Raw genomic sequence first — 20,667 nt, 5'->3', positions numbered from 1 at the left:
TTTAATTCCTCATGGGTTAATTACTTTAACTTGCACAGCTTTCACTGAGCATTATATTCTGTCATGTGCAAGCAATGGGAGTCTTTTCTTTGCTCTCGGTTAGTTCGATTAGACCGATGTCCTCATCCAGCACAGATCATGGTGGTCTTTCTGTCCAACCAGCCGCATGCTTCCACCAGCTGAGCGTTGAAAAAAACGTCTGAGCCACTGTAGGTTCCTCCATATCAGGTGATGTCACAAGAAGGACTGGCGCTTTGTGCAAAGCACAGGACGAAGGTGGCAGATTGGCTGTTTTTCAACAAAGACTTGATTGACAGGTCACATGACATGCTTCAGTCAAACAAACATCATTAACGAATGTAAAGGACCAACAGTGGACCAAACTTAACAAATACATCAAAATCCCGGTAGATTCTGTGTAAAATTAAAAAAAAATGTCTAATACGTAATGATCAACCTGACTGACTCCACTGTAGACTATGTTAGCAATGCATTTTGGGTAAAACAGTGGCATCAAGCCAGAAGTGATGCCCCAGACATGGAAGTTGGTGATGCTCCACAAGGCCCCAATGCATATTTTTAATTTAAATATGATTGATTTTGCCATATACACTGCCGTGAAAAAGTTTTTGCCCCCTTCCTTCTTTGTGTTTTTTTTTTTGCATATTTCTCACACACAAAGGTTTCAGATCATGAAACCAATTTTAATATAACACAGAGACAACCCAAGGAAATACAAAATGCAGTTTGTAAATGCTGATTAAATTTATTAAGGCACAAAAAAAAAATCCAAACCCATCTGCCCCTATGTGAAAAAGTAATTGCCCCCTGAACCTAATAACGGGTTGTGCTACCCTTGGCAGCAATAATTGAAATCAAGCGTTCGCGACAATTGGTGATGAATCTTTCACATCCCTGTGGAGGAATTTTAGCCCACTCTTCTTTGCAGAATTGCTTCAACTCCACCATAATGGCTCTGATACTGGTTCGCTGGAGACCCAGAACCTTGGAAATGGCTATGTAACCTTTTCCAGACTGATAGATTTCAGTCACTTTTTTTCAATTTTTTTTCTTGAATTTCTTTGGATCGTGGCATGATGCGTTTGTTTCTTGAGATCTTGTAGCCTGCTTCACTTTGTCTGACAGATTCTATTTAAGTGATTTCTTGATTCAACAAATGTGGTGGTAATCAGGTTTACGTGTGGCCTGTGAAATTGAACTCAGCTTTCCCAAAAATGTGGTTATTCACAGTTACTTTGTGATTTAACAAAGGGGGGGTCAATTACTTTTTCACATAGAGCCAGATAGGTTTGTAATTTTTTTGCCCCATTGGTAAATTAAATCATCATTTAAAAACTGCATTTTATATTTCCTTGGGTTGTCTCTGTGTGATATCAAAATTGGTTTGATGAACTGAAATCAGGAAGGGGGCAAATACTTTTTCACGGCACTGTAGCTCTACTTGGACTGTAAAATACATTCAACTGATCAATCGGACTGATAGCATTAAGTTATCTGTCCAGGCTACATAAAGAAGCTGCAGTCATCAGTGACGTCATTGTAGACTTGCATGGGGCAACTTCTGCAGCCGTCACAGCTCAACTGCAGTGATTGGCTTTGGGTGAAGCATCCACTGGCAAGAAGGTGACGCCCAGAAATGACTCAAACTTGTAAATATTTTGTATATTAATCTCTTGTCTCTTGCTTGGTTTGAGTTGAGAAACACTAATCTTAAAAAAAAAAACTTGATGTAAACATGATGCCAAGGATGCATTTTAACTCCATGCAAACCCTTTGCATATAAGCTCAACATATATGCATGTATATAAGTGATACTGTTTTCTTTCTTCATTTCCTTCTTTCTTGTTTATTGTGCCTGTTTATTGTGATGCCCATTTATTGTGATTTCAAATTGGGCAATAAAACATAAGATTACTGTGATTTTTTTTTATTTTAAACATTTTCCTTCTTTTCACAAGACAGCCAGTCAAAACTAACTCTGGGAATCTCTACGAAAGGCTGGCATCAGTTGATGCAATGCTGTCCCTGAAGAACTGCTCAAAGTGCTTGGTTCTTTTCTCCTACCACGCGCTCCGCAACTGCAGAAGACTCACTTTTCCCGGCCATGTGATGCGACTCCTGCCAAGGCCAGGAGCTGTGAGATGGAACTGCAGCACCGGCAACAACTCTTTCTGCGCCGCTGCTCCGAGAGTCATTAGGACTGATGCTCCTGTCCTGCCAACACTGGGACCCAGTGGAAAAACCCATTAAAGGACCATTTAAATGAGCTTCACCTCATGCCAAGCAGATTTACCGTGGAGTGTGAGGATTTACAGCCACAGATTACACACAGTAAAGCCTCGGCAGCTCTCACCTGTGGCTGTGAGCAGGAGGACGTGGCGCGTCTGAGGCGCTGTGACATTTTCTAAGAGCATGCTTCATATTTTTTATACGCCCAGCTGACCTTCATTTGATGTGACCTACCGCTGTGCCCGCCATCCATTAGACAGGCACCCACGGTCCTTCTCGGACATTATCTTCGTTCGTGACAACGTGCGGCAGCGTGACGTACCAATTTCAGCAGCAAGTTGCAATCGTTCCTGTGACTCATCCAAGACACTCCAGCTGCGGCACGTGCAAACAACGGGCAAACGAACAGGGCCGAGAGCGCAGTGGAGGGAACGAAAGAGTTTCTTTTTTTTTAATGATGCAAGTTAACAAAAACTGCTCCACACTCCAAGTTTAATTCATTGGGTTTTATTTTTTTGAAAGAGTGACGCCAGGCAAGTGAAGATGTTCAGCAGATGGTCACAGTGGATGCATCTGGTTCAGCCTGGTGCAACACAGACAACCTCTTTAGCCGATGATCTAGGGAAAAAACAGAAAGCTTTGAGCTGAAAATTCCCAAAATGACATTATAACACACCAAGAACAGCTAATGAATAAAGATGAAGACCGCAACTTCGATGGATCCTCGTCTCTTAATACTGACCGAATCCATCCATTCGATGAAGGCGGACACACGGGTGAAGACGGTGGGCTTCTGGGGGTAGTTGCATCCCCAACCAGACACGAAGCTGGCAATACCATGGACGTAGTATTCGTTGTTGACCATGCAGTTGAGAGGACCACCGGAGTCACCCTGAAATCACAACCCCAATGGATTAGGCTTGACAGTCGGACTTGGTAAATTTGCTGAGTGTTCTCCATTTCTTGAAACACATCAGGCACAGACTGACTTGCTAGTTGCGCAAACCATTTCCCCCCCACTATCTGATTGGGGGACATGAATATTTATGCATCTATACACTCCTATTTACATACTAGTCACTTTAGTGTAAATTTGGGACCAGATTGTGTTTTGTCATTTGGCACAAAAATATTTCCTGCAAGATTCTTGAGAATAAACCAATATGCCATGTAGATGATGCTTGTTGTATAGTTACATGGCTATATGGTTGCCTATGATGAAAACTTAATGAAAATATACATCACAACCATCCTAAAGCCACTTACGTTGCATCCAGCCTCAGCACCACCACCACCGCACACCATGGTGGTCTTCACGGTGCTGCCCCACCAGTCACTCCTGGTGCAGGTGGAGTGGCCGACCAGGGGAAGGTATGCCTGCTTCAGCTGGGCAGACAGGGGGCCACCAGCTGCAACAAAAAAAAAGGGGGGGTGCGGCAAACGTATGTTTTACAACCAAACGTCCGGAACTGGAAGGACGACCAACGTCTCAGGAGTTCAACCGACTGGAGGTGCGTCCCCATCCGGTGACGTAGCAGAGATTGTTGTGGGGCAGGATCTGTCCAGATGGGGGCAGAGCGGCCAGCTGGACATTGGAGTTGAGCTTGGCATTGGAGGCCAGACGCAGCAGGGCAATGTCGTCTCTGAGGTGGAGAGCAAGGGAGAAGATTTCTTCAAAAGATTTCACTCGCCCCAGTGTTTTCAAAGAGTGGCGTTTCTTTTGAGGTTCCACAACTTTGAGCAAAAAAAAGGAAATCATTCCTACCCGCCAGCAACATTGCCGGAGTTCCAGCCGGAGTGAATGTAAATTTGGTTGACGGCGATGATCTGCTCCGTGCCGCCGTTGCTGTAGATGTCGTGCTCGCCGAGGACCACGCGATAGGTGTAGCCGCTTCTAGGTTTGCAATCAAACAACGTGATAGTTGTTAACACAGCGACGGGACAGGATATAGCTCACATTTCTTTTTACGTAGAGAGCACATGCATGCAAAGAGACCCAGCTTGGAGCCTCATCCTTTACCTGTCCACGCAGTGAGCAGCAGTCATAACCCAGCCTGTCTTAATCAAGCTTCCTCCGCAAGTGTGGTAGTAGCTGCTTCCTGATCTGTACTGAAGAGAGACCTGAGACGGGAAAGACAGAGAATTCAGAATTCTACGTACACAGATCCCTGGAATTATTTACTGCTGGCACAATCCAAGCAGTTTGTTTTTACCTGCCAGGGCCAGGAGTTGGGAGAGGCCACCTCTCCTCCAACAACTCTGGCTGGGAAATCCTCCAGGTACCTGGGCTGGGGCGCCAGGCCAGCCAGCGCTTGGAAGAACAAAAGGACATAAAACAGTTTAACAGGAGTGTGTTTTCCAAAGTCATCAATTGCTTTAAATCAACGCTGAATTTGGACCAGCTGAGGCCGAGGCACGTCGGTCGGGACTGTGGCTCTTACCGGTGGTCGCGAGGACTGTCAACAGCAGAAATTTGATCATGTCTTCGGTTCGTCAGGAGGTTTCGATGAGTTCTGGCTGCCTCTCCCTCCTCCTTTTATACCTCAGCTCGGCCTGCGTTGCAAAAGTGTTGCGCTGTCCCCTTTTCCACCCAGCCTGCCACACGAGCCAAGTGTGCACCTGTGGCCGGTCACACACAGCTGTTATCAGTGGCAACAGCGCACCTCTCCCACTCTTACCAGGCCAAAAGGGAAAAACGCCTTGACCAGAGAGCGTCGCGGAAGAGCTCTTAGAGTTGTCGTTCTGGTTGTTTTTCCGTTTTTCACTTCAAGGTCTTGTGTTTTAAGGCTACAAAGCATATGGATTTGATGAGAAACTGGGAATAGAAATCAATATTGATTGGCTCCTCTCAGAGCTGTTTTTCCCTGGTACAGGGAACTATGTGAAGTTATCTTGAAACAGATGGTTTGTTATCTTTTTTTCCCAAACCAAATTTTCCAAATTGTATCACAGCCTATTGTATGCTTGTCCACAAAGTTATTTCTAGTACTTATGTGAAAGACCTTAGAGAAGTGCTGACATGAGACCCAAGAGGACCTTGACCTGAAAAATAAACAAACCAACAAACAGATCTTTCAACTCTTTAGTGGTGTTTTTTCTGCCCATGTGTGCAATGAAAAAACAAAACAAAAACACACAACCACAACACAAACAAGTGAATAAATTTGTTCCACGCAGCAACAGGTGCCACTGGTACCTGTCACACAAATGTTTTCAATGTTTAAAACCAGCAAGGACCATCATGCGTTGCAGAAGCTCAAGCAAAACCAATCCAATTCTTTATATGGGAACATTTTTTAAGGGACAGAAAAAAATATAGTGACACCAATAAACATGCACAACACTTGCAGCATTACAAAAAACCGACAAAGGAGAAAAAAATATCGCATCTACAAATCAAATGTTGATTTACTTGAAACCAAATCAGGCAATCACCAGTGGAAAAATGGAAAATAAAAGTTTGCTGATTTTTGAACGGTAGATTGTTTTAAATTGCTTCAAAGGTGGAGCACTCCTGTGTGCGTGTGTGTGTGTGCGTGTGCGTGTGCGTGTGCGCGTGGGTGTGTGTGTGTGTGTGTGTGTGTGTGCCGGAACAGAAACGCCATGGGAGTACAGTGAAACACTAGATGGTGCTGAAAGACTTCAGTTCTGCTGCACTCCTGCTGCGAATGAATGTGTTACATGTTAGAAGGTCACCAGCATTGGTGTGCGCCTGCACCCCAAGCGACTGATTTAAATCCGGTGTGAGAACTCAAACGGAGGTGATTTCTCCCCTGCTTTAAACCCCCTCGGCCCCGTTTGACATTGGACAGCGCCGCTGGATCTCACTACGATTCACGCTTAAGAAGCCTTTAAGTAAAAAATACAAAATTTTTTTTTTTTTTAAAGACACTTTACTTGTTCTTAATGGGCCGCGCTGATACGTTCAACAATAGGTCCGTGAACAAAAGAGAGGTCTCTGATGTGTCTGACTTTTACAAATTAGACAGAAAGCCATTAAAACTGCGCGGATTTTGGATTATTTCCTTATCAGGCTATTACGGAGATAACCACGATCACTGGTAATTGAGCTGGCCCCATGACACGCAAGGAAAAGGGTCCTGATGCTGCAAAGAATGTCTGATCAGCAGGCGCTGCAAAAAATTTTTTTTTCTTTTCTCTCCTTTAATAGAGTTTTTTTTAATTTTTTTTTATGTCACCTCCAAACTCCTCGCGCAGCCCTCGACAACCAGGAACCTTTTTCTCACTGAGGCATAAATCAAGTCGGGAGATCAAAGACAGGAAATGCTGGGGATGTGTTAATTAAAGATGTTTTCTCTTGATACAGCTTCCCCCTCATTAATGCAGAGTGAATTTGGTTCCCATAAAGATGTGCCTAACAGTTGGGCAGGAAATTGCGGTTCAAAAAATAAATAGATAAATATATATATAATGGAATGCACTGATTGGGTTTATAATACAACGTCACAGTGGTTCATCAGAGTGAGACTGTTGATTATGTCAAAGTGAGACTATCCAGGAAGCTCTGATGTTACCAGAATTTCAAGATTTGCACCCTGTTCAAACAATGAAGAAGCTACCAATGCTGTTGCATCATTTTGTCCAACAATAATAAACTTATGTATTTTTTAATGTCATTATAGCTGTTAGGTCACGTGAGTCCATGACTACTTAGAAAGAAAGAGGCTTCAAAGACGTACTCATAGTTTCTTTTTTTCTATTTTGAGCCTCTAGGGTGGCACAGCCAAGCTGTAAACACATTGAGCGCATTCATAATCCACTAATGGAACTGATATTAAAGATGAGAAGACACAAAAGCAGAGGGTCAGCTTTTGAAAAATAATACCTGCATACTGCTGTAAGGGGACAAAATTAGATTTTTGTGATCAGGCATAATGTTCTGTTTATATCAAATCAAATCAAATTAGTTGAGATTCTATCCGTACAGGCAGATATTAAAATCATAAATCTTATAAAAGACTTTTCCCTTAATTCTTATTCTCAGATTCCCGGTGACCTTGGGTGAAAAAAAAGCAACCCAGTCCACCAGATTGTAGCGCACAAGTGGCAAAATTGCACAAAAGGACAGGCTTGAAATTAAAAGAGGCTCTCCATACAGCGCAGAGAGAGAGAGAGAAACATACCATGGCAAGTGAAGACAGATGCTAAGAGAAGACCACCGTGATTTTACTGTAACTATTTGCATAGTTGCCCAACAGCCATTTGTGAGGCTGGACATGGAATTAAATTTTGATTTAGATTCAGACAATTGTGATGAAGATGCTCTTTGTTGGAGATTACAAAAATATTAGATTGGCAAAAATAAAAAAAACATCCAACAGTTTGAGGAAGACTGTTGGCGCCACTGTTTTACTGAACATTTCTATGGTTCATGTTACAGTGATCAAACTTCATAGGAGTAAGGTATTTAATCAGCAGCATGCCAACTCAAACCCAAAAGTCAACAAATATCAAATGTCCCAAGGACTTGTCATGTGACCTTATTGACGGGCGTCATTGTGATCATTATCAAATGATGAAGAGGACTGACAGATGCAGAGAAACAGGCAGGACATTTAGTGGTGGAGTCATGGATCGGACACTTGTGTGTGTAATTACTTTTTTGTTAGAGAATTGCATGCGATACAGATAAGTACTGAAACCCTGAGCATTCAAACGTTTAGAGGAAGTCAAATGAGATTCACCTTTAAAGGTTCCGGTGCATTTCAGGTGCATTCTAAAATTTTATAATGCCAACCAGCTTCTTTCCTGGACTCAGTTTGCGGGGCTCTGCTGGAGCCTTTCCCAGCTGTCATAGGGCGAAGGCAAGTCGCCCATTTCTAAAATTTTATTCATAAGCCAAACTTTATTTTTTAAGTACGTTTAGCAAGATAAAATATAGGACAGAGTGAAATGCAATGGGGAGTCATTTAAAAAACAAAACAAGAATGGATGACAACATGAGTGATTGCATTTCTTCTTGATGTTCCACTTCAAACCCAAAACGAAAAAAAAAAAAAAAAAAAGCAGTCTGCCATGCAAGCAGAGCCGCTGCGCTACGTCTCAGCACATCTGCTGCACACGCAGTCTGTTAGTGCGTTGGCGTGGTGACAACGTGTAGCGTCGCTCGGGCCGACAGTATTACAGAAACTGATCCACCGGCCTGTTTGCAGCCTCTAATTGCAATTATACCACAGCGAAAACAATCAATACACGCTCGCACGCAAACAGAGACACACACCATCATCATCTTCACCTTCGTTCTCACGTGTCCTCGCCGCGCACCCCCTCGCTGAAAGAGGTTGCCCTGCCGCCTGTGGTCGAGGTGGTGTCGACTAATGCGGTGCCGAAGAAAGATGATCTGCTGCGGCTACAAGTGCCCGATTGATCCTGTGGAGTGCTGCTCATCCATCCTTGTCCTCCCGCGCCCGCTGCTGTGTCTCGGGCCCAGCTTGCTGCAGGCCTCTGGTGGTCCTCTCTGAACCCCGGGCCTCAGCTGCCACTGTGCTGCCGGGACCCTACGCCGGATGGGGGATGGGAGGGTGTGCTGGAGTGGAAGAGAGGGGCTGGAGGAGGAGAGGAAGGTGATTAAAGCAGCAGCGGCGGCGTGGCGTGCTGCTTTATTCGCCGTGTGAAAGGCTCCGGTCCATTTCAGAGGCCACGGGATCAGATGCTCACACCCGAGTCGGAAATGTTCCATGAAAATTCCGGTCGGGATTGAGAGGAGTATCTTCAGATATGTGTACCACTCGATAATAATTTGGAACACTGGGCTTTAGGATGGAATTTCAGAATGCACGGAGAATGCATTAGAAGCTATGGGTGAACTTGATTTGACCTTCTCGAACCGTTTCCATGGTCAAGTCCAGCTGTTCAGTGTTTCAGTGCTTATTGTATGACAAATTGTTCTCTGATGAGGTAATTAATTGCAGAAAAAAAATAAATCACAAACACTAGTGCCTGATCCGTGAATCTGTCCACTAAATGCACGAGTTCTGGTAGTACTAGTAGTAAAATGTATGTACTGTTGTTAACAAAGTGAATTTCCCCATTGTGGGATGGATAAAGGGATGTGTTATGTTATGCTACGCTACGCTACGCTATTGTATCTTATCTTATCTTATTGTTACGGCCACCAGCCGTCTCGCCCCCTCCCTCCGTGCTGCATGGCATGTCGTTTTTACTTCTTCCGTAACTTTCACCCTAAAGTCAAATATCTCTGCATTTTGCAGCCACACTGGGCAACGCATGTTTAGAGCAACCTGCTAAAGACGTCGGCGCTTCACCTAAATCTAATCAAAAGAAGTGCCGATACGACAGCGCACAGCTGTTGTCGAGCGGCCAGTTTTAGTGCACCGTGCGCAATACCTGTCACTGACTGTAAAGATAATTATTTCCCCAGGGAGAGAGAGGGTGAGGAACTATGTGTCAATTAGTACATAGTGCGTGAGTGTGGTGATCACAGTGTTTATATAAAAAGCAGCGTGTCTTTGCGTTGCATGGTTTGATTCTTCAGAATACCAGGAACATTGTCTTATTCATCCATCCAACATTTTGACAGGGAATCGGTAGCTGGACAGCAAGACGTTGATCAGCCATTTCCAAATCTATACCGTTTCATCAATTCAAAATTTAACGTGGAGGCAGCTGGAAGTTCTCAGAGATAGAAAGGGCCATCGTCAGCGTCGCTGGTCTGTGGATTATGAGCCTTGTCTAAGCTATAAATTAAGGGGGGGGGGAGAAGTAAATGAAACTGAGGCTCAGCCGTGTGGAAATGAAGTTGGCTTGAGAGTTTTATTGTTTCAATAGAGCAGAAACGTAGTGATGATGGAGGTGCCCTGCAGAGACACATAAAGTTAAATGGTAAACTGAGCTCTCTGCTTTTCCGCTTCTGTTTTCTGTCACGAAAAAAAACCCACAAGCTTTTCCTCCACTCTCACCTAAAACAGATGCTTGCCCACCCCAAAGAGCGGCAGAGGCCTTTTATTTTTCAACTTTTGTTTTTCCGCTCATTCTGTCCCAGAGAGCCTGACGACCATGACTTAGAGCTATTGATCCACAACAGAGGAAGAAATCATCGCAATGAAATTTCCAAACATTCACAATGCGAATAATCCAAATAAATCTTTTCCTCCACCTCCAAGGACACAGAGAGAGAAACGACAGTTGCCTCCTTATTCGATTTGTTGCAAGTTTTCTCCGAATGTTTGGTGTGTGGCATTTTGGATGCCGCACTTCAGAATCCAATGTCAAATTTGTAGTCGAGTCACTGTGGAGCCACTCACAATAACTGCCAGTAAGAGCGCCCGACATTGTCAACCATAAAATAAAAAAAATGCTGGCTATTTAATTTTTAATTATCTCTTCACTGAAAACGAATTTCCTTTATGACAACGTACACGTTTTGTTGAGGCCGTATCTCATATATGCAGTCGCCACAATACAAAGTACTCTGGATTAATTCTCCCCTGAGGCTAATTTAAATGTCCTTTTGCACTTTTCCATCAGTGCAAAAGTTGGAGAGCAAGAGAAAACAGTTGAAGTTCCCCGTTAGTGCAAACCAGGCTCCAGACGGTCGTTTGAAATCACTTCCACTTTAGTAGCAGTGACAACAAACCTTGGTGCAGCACCATCATGGTACAGAAAATACAAATGTGGTTTGAATGAAAAGAAAAATACTTGCATACATTTGTCAATTTGTAATGTTGTGTTGTTCAAGTCAACACAGCACAAGATGGTATATTACATGTTTCAAAAAACATAAAACATTGCTTGTTGGTGTTTTTGAAATTCTACACAGTCTCTAATATTATCATTATCATCGACAGCTGGGAAATCTTTTTTGAAAAAGTGCCCTCATACATTTGCAAGCCTGTGTACATGCAAAACAGTAATTCATAAAATACTTAAGATTTAAATTGTCTCTGTTTAAATCAGCCTGATTGGTGCAGGAAAACGTTTTGGAAACTTTGGAAAACTGGCAGATACAGATTTTGATGAGGTGAACCACCGCCAGATCCCTCATCTCACCATCTGTCTGGTTTCCTTCATGTCTTTCATATTTCAACTTAATGTTCCATAATTTCTGTCTTGTCGGTCACTTATGTCTGTTATGTCATCCATTTCCTGGTTTATTTGACAGTCGTGATTTGAAAAGTCTCCCACATTCATGTTCAGTGTTTCATGTTGTCTCGTCTTCTCTTCCTGTTTCATTCTGTACTTCCCTTCTTCCTCCTGTTTCAGACCACTTCTTCCCATTGTATGATATCTCTGTCTCGTTGTCTACCTTGTCTCTGATTGGTCTCACATGTGTTAGGCCCGAATAGTCACTTTGTTTCCGCATCTTAAATGCTCTGTGTAAGTCTTGTGTTTTTTCAAGTTGTGTATTTTTTTGCTTTTGTTGGGGGTTTTGGGCTCGGACCGCCAGTGTTTGGGCTGCTTTTAAATCTGTTCTCTTTGTTGCTGTGACTGATTTAACTGCAGTGCAGCTTTTCCTTTCATTGTTGACCTCGCTCCCTTGGCCGCTAGCATTATCTTTATTCGCCCTACTTCTCGCCCACAAGCGCCTCACTTTATTTTTCACAGAGTTCTTTTTCCTCCCCTTCTTCATCTTTTGCTCTGATGCGATTCACCAAGTTCAACTGGTCAGACGCCTCAGCGCATTAATATTTTACATTCACAGGTTTGCACGGACCATTTAGGGTTAATTATGGGCATGTGATGGATGGGATATGAGGGTGAGCATCCTGTGCACATTTCATTTCCAGGTAGACTGTGATTTATAGAGCTCATTCTTTTTGATGCATGGTATTTTCTGCTTTTGGACTCATTCGAATCATACTCAATTTTAGTTTGAATCAGATGCAGTGTTTTTTTTTTTATAAATGAGGGCCTTCCCATTTGGTGTCTGCTCTTGGTATCAATTTATCGCCAATGACAAATTGTCTCTTTGTAATTGATTCTGTTCCATTTGGTATGCAAAGCAGTTATATTCTTGCTGAACATTTGCGAAATGATTCCTACATGAAAACAAAACAAGACAAAAAGGATAAAACTGAAAACAGCTCTTTCTTCCATTGGCCTTATATTAAATGAATACTGGTACAAGAGACAGAATAACAATTGAAAAGAATTTAGATGAATATTTCCATGGACACCTTCAAGGAGATCATGCAAATTGCCCCACTCAGGGGTTTTTGTCCAATGAGGTGTATCAGGCGTCTCCACTGATGGATTCTCCTGCTGTCAATAATGACCTCATTGACTGATAATGATCTCTGCCTACTGGGACGCCATGCATGCATTTGTCTGGACCTGAAACCCGCAGATACTCGTGATCAGCTTTAATGACCATCTGTCCATAAAGTCCTTGTATGTCTCCTTCAAAATACCTTGAGAAAATTCAGCTTGTCTTTTTCTGTCTTTCTGAAGTGGTTCCAGGACAACAGATTTTCTGGAGGAGGTTGTAGGCGCTGGCTGGAACATATAACATCAGGTTCAAGAGACTCTTGGTCCCTCTGTGCCCTCCTTGCCCAATGATAATTAAAGAGACTTGTCAATGGGGCCCCAGCCTGTGTTCACATTCCCTGCCAGCTCCCACCAAGTTGATTGGCACGACACATTGCCAGCGTTGGACAGAATAACATCATGTCTATGTGGAGAGAGCTAAAATAAGGAGGAATGAAGGAGAAGAGGAGTGGAGGCAAGGAGAGATATTCTCCCAAAAACAGGAAAAGAGGAAAACTAAAGTGAACTTAGTAATGCCAAGAAGACACTAATAAAGTTACATAACATTAGAGGCTACATACATAATTCAGCTAAACAGACAGTAGAAAAACAAATTTTAACATGCAGGACTGCTGGTTTAATGGCAATTACAACAGATGTGACAGCTCACAATACCATGCAAACACACAAAACCATAAAAAAAGAGAAATATCTTGATAAAGTAAGAATATCATGGCTGAAAGTTCTATTTCCCCTGCTGATGTACATCAAAAAGTAGGACATTCAGCTTTTTTAGATTTAGTGCAGAAAAAGTTGTTGCATAAGGCTCTTGATCAAATCAAAAATCTTCTCTGCCAGAATATTAATGTAATAGAAGGCCCATCAGCGTAAGACCGAAATGATGACGTTCAGAAACCTATTTTTATTTATGGACCTGATGCTTGCACTGGGTTTTGCAGGAATCCGAGCATCAGACCTGTCTTGGCAGGGAGTCAGTCAGCCAGGGTTGTGAAGCTCAAGTTGCTTTGATAGTAGCTTTTAGCTCATCTGTATTGTTGAGTCTGGTGTCTCATCAGTCTCTTAACAACACGCCATATATTCCCTGTTGGAGTCAGCTCAGGCTCGTTGGCCAGTCGAGCGCAGCAATACCATGAACTATAAAAGCATTTGCTTGTAGTTTCGACACTGTATGCAGGTGCAAAGTTCTCTTGTACAAGGAAATCACTCACTCACTTGCACATACAGACCAACTTTGGGGCATAGGCCATGAACAAGAGCTCTCTTGACATTCCTGTCCTGGGAAAACCAAGCCAGGAATGTCTCAGGAGAGAGGCCAGAAGGAAAGCTGCACCTGGTCATCCAGGTTGGGGGTCGAGTGTGGGGCTAAAACCTCACCCCGTAAGTACAGCCCTTGTTAAAGAGAGATGAACCAGAGCATCAAAAGGAAAATCAACATCTCCATAGATGGCTGTTCCTGGTTGAGGAGTGCGCTAACACTAGGAATAAGACTGTAGTTTCACAGCCTCTGTCTACTCTGTATGAACTTTCGTCACCACCAACATCCAATATACTGTTGCTTGTTGAGGCAGTTCTCTGGTGATTTACACCCCTTGCTGTCTTGTGGACAACTGTTTGGCTCTCGCAAGAATTACGCGATTTGAATATCTAAAAGTTTCACTTCCTGACATGAAATATTGAACTTTTGTCGTCTTTCGCTGCAAGACATGTCTTATAATCCGTATATCGTTCATGTTTCAGTGTCTAGACTGGAGTGGGTGTCTTCGTTCATAGTAGTGGACATTGGCCAATGTTGTTGCCATCTCTGCGGTCGTGCATAGGCACAGAAGCAACTATAGTGTCTCACTATGTTGTGTTTACGTGAGTGCAGTGAAATTGCAAAAGGTGCCAAACTGTGGGAAGTCCTCCTTTGTGGGGCCGTTCAATATATTGGATTTTTGTTTGTCTTTCTACACCCAAAGTCACAGACCTGCCGATCCATTTAGCTGTTGGATCAAAGTTAAATGTTGTGCTTCCGTGCCAGATATTTTTTTTCCATCCGAACCCAAGAGAAACTTGCAACTATGATGCTCTTGCAGAGAGGCCGTTCAACCTCGCACATCTGAGAGCCACACTCATATATATTGCCTCATGCAAAGGGAAAGTGGAGCTGTGCACATTTTGCAATTAATATAACATCAACAGTAATAAAAAGCTACACTTTAAACAGTGCACGTCATGGTGAGATTTGGATGCACACGTCAACGAACCCAATACCTGCTGTAATACCAAACCTGTATGCCACCGTCACTACGTGTCCTTCCAGAACTCTCATCATTTCCCTGGCAGAGAACATGACTCGTGTTCCAGGCACAGCTGATCAATATAAGACGCTACATTGTCACAGTCAATACTATGGCAAATGGCAATTATGGACAAATTTTGAACAATTTCATGGGTGAGCTCCCATCGCCTCCTGGCAACAAGGCGTCTATGACGGATCTGACACTGGCAGCCTTGCAACACATCTGCGTTATTGCTTGCATTTGGCTCACTCATTCACCCCGACGTCTGTGGATGTTCCATTCATGCAGCTACAGAGAAAACCAGTCAAGAGAGGAAATAGATTTGTTTGTTTCTCTGGCTAAGCTTTTGTGCAAGGTGTCTTTGCGCACATTTGTGTAAAATGCACTTGTGCGCATTGTAGAATATGGATTTGAGGAGATTCTTAAACTAATTGTTGGTACATTTGCTGCTTGACTGCTTCTATATTCATCTACAAATCACTGTAGTGCGTTTTTTTGTTCACATTTTCCAACTTGAAAAAATATTCAATCTTTTGTATGCATATCTAATGCGAACGTACCACGGTACTTGCGACCAGCTATAAAACCTTTCTGAGAACCTGTGCCATGTTTTAACCTCTGGTAAATTAAAATGGGTCTGTACCCTAATGGTAGACTTCAATCAGGCTGACCGAGAGACCCAAAGCTCGGAAGCTGAAATTCAAAGCTATTGGGGTGGAAATGAGCAGTGACTCTCAGCTGTAGCTGTTTCCAAATCATTCTTAGCCTGTCTTGAATTATTTCCAAGGCTGCTGTGTGTGGAGCAGCAACGCTACGTTTTCAGGCTTTCTGAAACTTGAACTCAAAGGCCAGGTCACACTAAATGTCATACACAACTGAGAATGCGCACAGATAAATGTGGCGTGGGAGTGAATGGGCAAAGGCAGTAACACATTAAGTATATTAAATAAATTGCAGATTTTTTTTGTTTAAAACCTAACAACACAGATTAAAAGAAAAGCAAAATGGAACCAAATGATAAGTAGTAGTGTGAAGTAAAATTATGAAGCCTGCCTGCATAATGATTATTTGTGGGTGTTTAAAAAGTTAAAATATGCAAATCTAAGAATAAAATTCCAAATTGAAATGGTAATGCAATTAAGCACACATATAATATTAAGAAACATTCGGCTTTTTTTTTTTTTTAATTGCCACTGCTTTTGTTTCCTTAACCCAGAATAAACTTCAGGTTTTAAGATGCTGTTTTTTTTTCTTCTTTTTTCTAATGATGTATTTCGCACTTTCTGGTGATATCTATATTAATGCACAGTGCATCACAGCTACTGACTCCTGTTGACTTACTACTCATAATGTTTTATTGTTTAGCATTTATTCCTGGTGCTGATAGAGTGTCAGCAAGAAGAAAAATTAAAGTGTACAAAATAGTAATGAGAGTGGCGACCTGTGGTTTAGAGACAGTGGAGGAGGTAACAGAGATCAAAATGTTGAAGTGACCAGTGTCCAGAGTGAGCAGGTTAAAGGAATGAGTATGATTTTAGATGTTCTTGGGATAAAGTTAGAGAGGCCAGACTGGTTTGGAAATGCCCAGAGGAGGGGGGGGGGGGGCGGGGGGTGATTATGTGTATAGAGGGTAGAAAGATGCTGAGGTTGGAACAAGCAGCAGGGAGCCCAGATGCAGAGTAAATAGGAGATTTATGGATGTACTGAGAGATGACATGAAGTTAGTCAGTGGGAGAGAAAAAAAAAGATGCCGTGAAGGAAGGAAAACAGGAAATGTATTTTTGGTCTGAACAGACAAATTACTCATATCACTTAGATTTTAAGACAAAGAGAAACTGTCCTCAGAGGCACAACAGGGTAAGACCACCTCAGCTTTTTTTTTTTCTGAGCCAGGATCTATTTTAATGACGTTCACGTCCCAATTTGCCTCAAAATTAAAAAAAAATGAAAAAGTTGGTGGAAATCTGACTCATTTTCTCTCCTGGACGTTCAGCGGTTCTCTCACGCTGAGCTGAAAAAGCTGCTTTATGAAATTCCACTCGGTCAGTGTTGATTTCTGCACTGACATATAACACACCTGGGAGCACTGCATTAGCTAAAAACCGTGAGTGTGCGGGCGACAATGTGTTGCGGGAGGGCAGAGTGGTGGCGCTGATTAATTCTCTGAGTCACGGACCTTCACCTCTGATTCCCAACACAAACCCGTCAGCTGCCTTTTTGAGCGCTGTGCGCGCAATCTCTGCTGTGACACCGACGTCCGGCCGGCGTGAAACCCGCGTGGCGCTGTCCTCGCGCTTGGGTCGAAGTGAATGGATCCGGTTTAAACAGACTCTTCCGGCTCGCTTCGCTCTCAAAAAAACAAATAAATAATTATAATAACCGCGTTTGTCAATTGTTACGCATCCCCCACCAGCATTCTAATTGATTGATTTTTTTTTTTTTTTTTTTTTTTTTACTCCCTTCTTCCTCCCACCTCGAAGACTCTTAAATTTGCGGGACCCAATCAACGGGTATTGATGCTAGAAACCGGGGCCAATTACCGCGGGCACCGCCGCGGAAGCCGCTCTGAGAAAAGGTAGAGAGAGAGAGAGAGAGAGAGAGAGAGAGAGAGAGAGAGAGAGAGAGAGAGAGAGAGAGAGAGAAGGAGGAGGAGAGGGGGAGAACAGAATGGACGCAGCGAGTAGAGGCACAGTCGTGGCTGCTACCTGACACACCGGCTCCCTCCGTGGCGGCGATGCAGCTGTGGTAAACAGAGAGGAGGGGAGAGAGCGAGAGAGAGAGAGAGAGGAAGAAGAGGAAAAACAAGCCGCGAGGGACGGTGAAGAGAGCGCGCGAGGCAGGGGGACCAGCTGCTTCGGATTGTGTTGTCCGCCTCGCACGTGCCGGGATTGGATCGAGTAGTGGAGGAGGAAAGAGGAAGAGGAAGAGGAGGAGAAGGAGAAGGAGGGACAAGAGGAGGGCTGGAAAAGCCATGTTGCCTGCCTGAGACCGGAGACGACACCGCGACCACCACTTGGATCCTCGAACGTCCTCACCTCTCTTCGTCTCCACCATCACCCCCGGCTCCCGTCTCCCTGCTCCCGGGCTCCCTGCTCTCTGGGCGCCGCTTTAGCTGTGATTTAAGCGATCGCGAGCTCTTGTCGGTTCTTTTCGGTTGGGACGCCAACAAAAGAATAACCCCCAAAACGTCCAGAAGTGTCGGTCGGAGGGAAGGTGGGGGGCAGCGTTGGCATCCATCCATGTGCGCTCCGCGAAGAAGGGATATTCGCAATGGGACTAGTTTATTAAGGTACGACGGATGATCCTGACGTGTCACTCTTTACCCCGCCGATTTTCCCTTCCCCTCATTCCTCCTAAAAAAAAAACCCCGGGATACAATGATCTGAAGCGCGGGCGCGTCGGTGACGCAACACCTCAACACACACGCACATACACACCAGGCTGCATGAGACGCACACGCGTGTAAAGAAAAGGGCGTGAACTCGGCAGCCGCTCATACCCGCCTAACCGTCGGGGAAAGCATCCCGCCCGCCTCGCCTACTTCCCCCTAAAGAATCCAACAATCTTTCGCCGTCACATTCCTGCCGAGTCTTGGGGCTCCGTCTGCCGCCGAACGCGCCATGGATGTGAAAGCGGAGCCCGAGGACGCGGTGGACTACCAGCAGCCGGCGCCCATCGAAGTTTTCGCCCGCCGCTCCACGCTGCACGGCATCTCGCACATGTTCACCTACGAGCGGATGTGCATCAAGCGCACCCTGTGGATCCTCTTCTTCCTGGGCTCCGTGGGCGTGCTGGTGCTCGTGTGCGTGGACCGCGTGCACTTCTACTTCCAGTACCCGCACGTGACGCGGCTGGACGAGGTGGCCGCGCCGTGGATGGTGTTCCCCTCCGTCACCTTCTGCAACCTCAACTCCTTCCGCTTCGGCCGCGTGACGCGCAACGACCTGTACCACGCCGGGGAGCTCCTGGCCTTGCTCAACGGCAGGTGCGTCGTCTGGGTTTCAACCCCCACCTCTTTCTTGTGTGTGTGTGTGTGTGTGTGTGTGTGTGCTTTTGCGGTGGTACATGTGGTGTCGAATCCAGGCATGGGCAAACTATAGGAAGCCCGGTTAAGCTTTTCAATCCGGCCTGCCAAACTTGAAGAAATTGTATTAATAGTAAGTAAGTCATAAAATAGCTGTGTCTCATCCATTTCCCCTCCCCCCAGTGTTTTAAGAATCATTTCAATGAAGAGCGAAATACCCTGGGGCTTCAAAGACCAATATTTTGTGGTAACGTTTTGTTAATTTTCATTTGACATAAAACGTGTGTTTTCTACATATCCCATGATATATTTTTTCCTCCTTTGAGGTGGCTCACCAAAACACTCCATCCATCTGCTCCTGCTCCGGCCTCCTCTGTCAAATTTTAGAACCCATTGCGGCGCCCAAGTGAAAAAGTTTGCCCACCCCTGGTCTAATCTGTACTTGCCTCACTGTCTCACAGGGATGTTTTGGTTATTATTATTATTTTTTTTGTGGTGTGTGTTTTTTAAAAGCCACACTTTGCAGACATTTGTTGTTTTGTTTTTTTTTGGTTTTTTTTTAAACCTTTTTTTGTGTTGCTCTGGGACACGATTGTGCTTTCTTGGCAACATCCATCACACGGCTGGCTGTGTAAAAACCACCCCGGTCGGTTGCTGGAGTGATACCGAGGTGTGAAATTGGCTTGCAGATGCTCTAGTTGCCCCTCCTCAGACACTCTGAGTGAAACTCTGTTAAGTACCTAAAAAGTTTTATCCAACTTTCACACTTTCCCTGCCTTGCTTGTCTGGCTGCCGTCAGCCTGCACGCCGCTTTGTGCCGAGAGGGATTCAATTTGGATTTTCCGGCAACTTCTGGAGGTGGGCCGCAATCTTTTTCAAGATGCAGGACGGAGCAAATCTGCCTCTTCCCCACAGGGACTGGCGCCTCAGAGGCTCGGAGTCAGCTGGGCCACTGCCCTGTAGTAGTATGGAGTACATTGTTAGGCCGCCAGCGGTGCAGTTTCAAGGGAGACGACAAAAGACTAGCAGTTCAGTGATTTAGCTACAAATGTATGTGTGCGCTTAAAAGAGCTTGCAAGGCAATGTTCTCGAACTGAGCTGAGCAAGGGAAGTGAACTGATTCGTTATGTGGAATATGTATACATATGGGGGTATGGATATGACAGAACGGCATGCTTGCGCAAACAAAGTTAACACACGCTCGCACACACACACACACACACACACACACACACACACACACACACACACACACACACACACTCTTTGCCGGAGATCCAAGTGGTCGGCCACCACTCTGTGGGTCTGTGAGCAGACATCATTTAATAAGAGGAATGGTTAGCTAAAGGTCATCTCCTCTAATCTTCCTGCCGCCTCCCTGTTGCCCCAGCACTGGAGCGGAGTTGCCGTTCAACACCGCGAGTCGGCCAATAAGGAAATCCTTTCCACTCAACTTTCCGCAGTGTCTCTCGCCCTGATTTTCTTTTTTATCCCTTTCATTGTTTTTTAATTAGCTTCTCCCTTGCGGGGGTTGTTGTTTGTAATGCCAGATCTCCTTTGTTTGCAGAACAACAATATGAAAGGAACGCACGTGTTTATGTTAAGCACTCGCTGCTACTAGAGGTTTCTACCCTGTCTGTACTGTAATGAGAAATCCAGATACATTTCTTTCGAATTTAACTGAAGACACAATTTAAGCCTGACCCTTAAGAGCATATAGTATGATCTAGTTTGAGTTGAGTTGTGTCTGTTTCTGCACGTGTTTGACCTTAAAGGCTAATTATCAATGTTTGGCTACTACGCCAGTGGTAAAATTAAAAACAGAAACATACTAAGCTCCTAAATTTCTTGGAAATATTCATT

At 44.2% G+C, this 20,667-nt stretch overlaps 2 protein-coding genes across 2 annotated transcripts in view; one reads left to right on the top strand and one right to left on the bottom strand.

Annotated features, from left to right (window-relative positions):
* Positions 1 to 2,741: 2,741 nt before the first annotated feature.
* Positions 2,742 to 4,834, bottom strand: LOC142887384 (elastase-1-like). The gene is made up of 8 exons (XM_076025003.1): positions 4,692 to 4,834; positions 4,464 to 4,561; positions 4,271 to 4,371; positions 4,016 to 4,144; positions 3,757 to 3,893; positions 3,517 to 3,659; positions 2,993 to 3,142; positions 2,742 to 2,868 (listed from the first exon to the last, which is right to left on the bottom strand). Exons 1-8 carry the CDS (start codon positions 4,729 to 4,731, stop codon positions 2,857 to 2,859), a joined length of 810 nt encoding a protein of 269 aa, XP_075881118.1. The 5' UTR covers positions 4,732 to 4,834; the 3' UTR covers positions 2,742 to 2,856.
* Positions 4,835 to 18,150: 13,316 nt separating this feature from the next.
* asic1b (acid-sensing (proton-gated) ion channel 1b) overlaps positions 18,151 to 20,667 on the top strand; it is a 140,039-nt gene continuing 137,522 nt past the window's right edge. The window contains exon 1 of the mRNA XM_076025040.1: positions 18,151 to 18,765. Coding sequence (XP_075881155.1) covers positions 18,401 to 18,765 — 365 coding nt within the window. The 5' untranslated portion in view covers positions 18,151 to 18,400. The remainder of the gene's footprint in view (positions 18,766 to 20,667) is intronic.

Source organism: Nelusetta ayraudi, unplaced genomic scaffold, assembly GCF_046127955.1.
Source record: "Nelusetta ayraudi isolate G7.1 ecotype Tasmania unplaced genomic scaffold, CSIRO-AGI_Nayr_v1 ptg000017l, whole genome shotgun sequence".
In the NCBI taxonomy this organism is placed as follows: domain Eukaryota; kingdom Metazoa; phylum Chordata; class Actinopteri; order Tetraodontiformes; family Monacanthidae; genus Nelusetta; species Nelusetta ayraudi.
The sequence above is the reverse complement of the archived record's forward strand: the minus strand, read 5'-3'. Positions and strand labels throughout refer to the sequence as shown.